Below are 5,342 nucleotides of genomic sequence, written 5' to 3'. Positions count from 1 at the left end.
TGGTGTGTTACTGTTGTTGATCCTTCTTCTTGTGAGTGCTGCGCCAGTTCCACTACTCGTTGAACAATTCTTTTGCTTTGAATCTTGATTCTATTTTCAACTTTTCTTGTATATGGTTTTTGTATTTTCTCATGGATCTCCATTCCATGTGATGTCACACTAATATCTTTTAGCACGATCGAATTATTGTATATCCATTCTCGTGGTACCCTTGAATCCAATGTAAATAAACAGCTTGATCAAATTTTATTTGTACATTTTATCTGATTCAGTAAAACGATATCGTGCATTCAGTGAATCTTTTGCATGTCATCGTCTGAAAAGTACAAGAACAAGCCAAAGGAGAGGAATGTGTGCACAACATCAAACTAAAGAATACACGGTCAACCTTTTGTGTTGAGCACTTGAACTCAATGGTTAAACGTAATAAGAAAATATAAAGTTGAGTCTGACTTAATTCCTTGTGCTGTCAACAAGTTTAAACCATTGGCTTGCAGGTTCACAAGTGTTATCTTTGGTTAGACATTTACAAGTGTTGGTGACAATGATGTTATTGGTGTCTACATCAAGACACACACCAGAAGAGTTATTGATTTGAGCTGATAGATGCATCTTTGAATCAGAGATCATTTCCCATCTTGAATTGGGAGCTGAGCATATATTCCCAATTTTTGCTTGCTTCCCTTCTCCCTCTGCTTGTAAACAGAAATAGGTACCCTTTATGGATACTGTGCTTTGGTCTGTGTACTCCCATTGATCAGAATCAGAACAAGGTCCCAACCTCAACGCCTCAACCAGTGATTTTCTTATGATGCAAAGACCTGTCAAAGGGTGAAAAATCACTTTGTATGGTTTTGCTTCTGATAAACCTGGCCCTGAAATATCAAGAGAAATACAATATAAATCACTAGTATGCTGCTATGAAAACTTGTTACAATCATGCAGATGGTCATTTCTTCTTAATAAGGTGTGTTGTTTTATGATTGGTTGTAATACCTTGAAAAGGAATTTGAATAGCTGAGATCCTTTGCAAGAAACTAGGGTTTCTAACCTCACTCCAATCTGAATTGAGAATACCATAATACTCATTCATTCCAACAACTCCTTGTCTTATGTAGTAACTTCCACCAAGTGTCCATAAGGCCCAATCCAAGTCAAATTGGGCTGCAAATGCCATGAAGCAGTTTAGGTAGGTATTGTCATTGGCATCTGAGCCTCTCAAGTCCAGCCCAAACTCACTGACAAATAATGGGAAGCCTTGGCCCAAAAGGAACCCTGCCCTTCTCATCACATTTCCTGTGACTTCCCCACACACTTGGTTTGCATTCCCTGAGGCCCATGCTTTACCCTCACTGAAGCTGTACCAGTGCAGTTCCAACACCAGTTTTCCATTGAAGCTCAGTTTCAGTGCTTCCTCTTTCATGAATGATAGGTCAGTGTCAAAGTTTAGACCAGAAAGAATCACAAGAACTTCTGGATTTGCTGCATGCACTGCTTCTGCTCCCTTTGGCATATACCTATGAAAATGTCTGAAGTTTAATCTCCAATCAAAGACAAAATAGAGTGTAATAAAATACAGTGAAATTCAAACTTTATTCTATTTAGTTTTCTACATTTCTTTTCTCTAATTATATAAATGAAACCAGATTAATGCTAATTGATTCAGAATTCAAATGTTAATGAACCAATTTTTTTCCCATTCTAATAATATAAATACTTTAATAATAATAATAATAATTTAATAACTGTATTATTTTTTCATTTCCATTACATTATTTACATATTGCTCTTTTTGTTTCAATTTGTATGACGTTAAAAGTTTTGGTATAGGAATTGAAAAATGTAATCTCTATTTTTTTTTTTAAATTATCATTTCCAATTTGGCCAATGTGTGATATTCACCACATGACACTCATTGCAGAGTAAAATGGGCTAAATCTACTGTGACCTATTCTTCGTAAAGCACATTTGGCAGTTTGATAAACTAAACCATTAAGACACATAGATCTTCACACTAGTAAGATATTCTTTCATCTCCATACTGATAAGATATTGTCCCTTTGGACTATGTTTTCACAAATTTGTTTTTGATATCATTTCAGAAGACCTTTTACCAATGAAGGTATCTTATATGTATATAAATCTATGTCCATTTCTTCTTTTATCTGATGTGGAACTTTGTTTGTACCTAACACCTAGATATTTGAAAAAAGGGTTTTAATACATCCTTTATATATCACCAACTAATGTGAGTTTAACTTTAATTAGTATGACTTAGACTCAACTCGAGTGAATTTGATACAAATTTAATTTCACTTGAATCAACTAGATTAGACTCGACAAAACTTACTCAACTCGGTTTGAAATGCATTCGACTAGTCGTACTCCGAAGTAGTTCAACTCAATTCGATTTACATATATTTGATTCAATTTGACTTTTTTATATATAACTTAATACATGACTTTGACTTGATTATATTCAATGTAAATTCAATTCAGTATAATATAAATTCTATCAACTTTAATTTAACCTGGACATAGTCTAGGCTCAAAAGTGTATTTTTTACTTCAATATTGATATGGCTTCTAATAGAAACATGTAACATGGATAAAAGTTTTAGCAAGTTCCATAATAATATTTTTAGTAAAAAAAATCAATTATTCAAATTGGAAATTACACTAAGAATATGTTAACTAGATCTTCTATAGTACTGGTTAAAAAAAACACATTTTATTCACATTCACAACAGTGCACTGAAGATCACATGAAAAATATATTAATGATACTTTTCAATAAAGACAAATGCTAGTGATTAAAGAATAAGAAAAAAGGAAGCTCTTTTATTTATCTTTTTAAGATTTTCCAGTTAAGAATTAATGCAGAACTTTTTAAGCACTCTCTCATCAGCATTTGGTAACAACAGTACAGAATTAATGCAAAGTTCTTGGGGATCGTTTCAATTTACCTGTACCATTGGTTGACATTTTGTTTGGGACCTCGTAACTCATTTCTCAAGCTCATGCCTACCACATTACTCACCCCTCTGAAAAGTGTAGCCATATTGGTAAGACCCGTAATCCAAAGGTCAGGATCAAAATATTGGTCCCCAAAGAAGCCATTGCCGTCCGTGTTACTACAGCACCACCCTGGTTGGCTCACGTGATTGTCCAGAATCACCATTACATCATTCTCTCCTAAGCTTTTCACCACTTCCTGCTCCAGACAGATACTTTAATAACAATTACTGTTACTGCATAGAAACCTGCATCATCATTCCAAGTTCTAACCACTAAATGCAGTTGTATTCAATTTCAGAGAGTTATTAACTTTGCCACCAAGGAGACTTAATTTGAGAGCTAATTAGGTGATGAAATTTATGAATCATCATTATGACAAAGAAGAGAGATTAGTTGCTTGATTAAATATAACATATATATATATAAATAATTTTTTTTCTTTTAAAAACCTTGACATTCTCTTTGGATGGTGCAAGTATAGAAATGTTTCTTCACTAAATAAATGTATAATAACTTTTATGGATAGAGAAACTAGCAAGAACTATTCTTTATTTGTATTTAAAATGTGTACATGATTGGCAATAACACTAAAAAAAGTAAGTTTTCTTTTTAAAGTGAATCAAATATGGTAACCACAATGAACTAGGAAGACCATTATAACTTGACAATGCAGTACCTGGTAAGCTTTGATGAGGGGAAGATCAATGATGGAGGGGTTGATGGCTTGAACAGCATTGATGGATTGAAGAAGGGCAAGGTTTTGGAAAGAGTTTCTGACAGTGAGAGAAGCAAGAGAGTGATTGGTGAGCAAGAAAAGTGGCCATGTGAGTCTCACACAGTTGAATCCCATAGACTTGATTCTCTTGGAAATCATATCCAAAGGTTGTTGATTTAAGCCCTCAGCAACAGCACCATCCAAATGGGACACCCAGTTCACACATGCTAGCTTCACCCTCTTCCCACTTTCACTCACAATCCACCTATCATTGGTGTGTAGCAGAAAACCCTTCACACTTTGAAGAACTGTCACATATAGCAGCACTGTTACTGCTCTTTTTGCTACCATAGGGATCATGTTCTCTTGTGTGAAAGATCTTCCACACTCACAAGTATCAGAACCACCCTTTTTCTATGTGCAAATCTGAACACATTGTGTATTAAAAGTGTCTCGTGACTCCCTTTTATTTTCCCAAACAAAGAACTATTAAAGTAAACGTTTCACAGTAATCTAGTAGTTTGTTTGTTTTTTTGGATACGTTGTCTGAATATACACTAATGTCTTGGTCATGCTTGCTCTTTAATTAGTTATGGTTGGTTTTACTTTCCAACTACTCTCTGTGAAGGAACCCTTGGTAATCAAAACATGAACAAAAGTCTTTGTCAGATACCATTAATTTCACAAATATTGATGGGATCAGGTCAGTTTTCACCATCACCTTCAGATCACAAATTAGTCTGAATTGAAGACTAATAATACTCTTGTATAGGGTGGAAAAAGAAAAAGAAAAGTTATAGTAAAAAGTGATATTTTTTTAATTGGAAAAAGAAATTAAAAATGAGTAAAAAGTTTATAATAAATTGAAGAAGAAACTAAAATTAATTAACTAATATTATGAATTATCATATATTCCTCTTTTAGTTTTAATTGTAATGAATATAAATTAAAGATGAAAGATAAGTAATTGAAAAAAAAAGTTTTAAAAATTGGAAATGATAAAAAAAAGTATGTAAAATTTAAAAACGAAACATATTTAAATAATTAATTACATTCATTTTTAAATTTTTTTAATTTAAATAAATTAAAGTATAATAAACACATTTTCAAATGAAAAATAAAACAAAATATTTAACTATTATCTTGCAATCCAAGTTCCTTGCTGGAATCTTGTTCAATTCCTCCATAATGCATCTTCATGCAATTATTCCCATTTCTCATTTTAAATAAGAAGCTATTGAAATACTTTAAAATCCAAATTGAAATTATTCGAAATGTTCAAATTGCAACTTAATTGGATTGGGCCGGTATTTTAATATTTTCTTTTAATGAAACAACGATTTCCATCATGTTAGAAATATATGGGCACTTTTGTAATTTTGAATGGGTCAAAAACTAGATAGTGTATTTGGGAAAGCTAGGTTCTTTCCCACGTTCAAAGCACAAACGAGTTTACATATGTAACATCCTCAAAAATACAGTAATAAACCATACAATAGAAATAATTACAATTAGTATTATATCAGTTCAGTCTTACATTAAAGAAAACGTGCCGTTCTGACCGAACGCGTATAAACAGTAAGAGTTCAAAAATAAACTACGATCAGAA

General features: G+C 32.6%; 1 protein-coding gene across 1 annotated transcript; it reads right to left on the bottom strand.

The window, feature by feature from the left end:
• Positions 1-289: 289 nt before the first annotated feature.
• Positions 290-4,202, bottom strand: LOC108339970 (glycosyl hydrolase 5 family protein). Its single transcript, XM_017577202.2, has 4 exons — positions 3,695-4,202; positions 2,967-3,214; positions 997-1,517; positions 290-875 (listed from the first exon to the last, which is right to left on the bottom strand). The coding sequence occupies exons 1-4, from the start codon at positions 4,091-4,093 to the stop codon at positions 454-456; spliced, it is 1,590 nt and encodes a 529-aa protein (XP_017432691.1). The 5' UTR covers positions 4,094-4,202; the 3' UTR covers positions 290-453.
• Between the last annotated feature and the right edge of the window lie 1,140 nt (positions 4,203-5,342).

This window comes from Vigna angularis, chromosome 5, assembly GCF_016808095.1.
Source record: "Vigna angularis cultivar LongXiaoDou No.4 chromosome 5, ASM1680809v1, whole genome shotgun sequence".
Taxonomy (NCBI): domain Eukaryota; kingdom Viridiplantae; phylum Streptophyta; class Magnoliopsida; order Fabales; family Fabaceae; genus Vigna; species Vigna angularis.
Note: the sequence above shows the minus strand (reverse complement) of the source record. Positions and strands in the feature narration are given on the sequence as shown.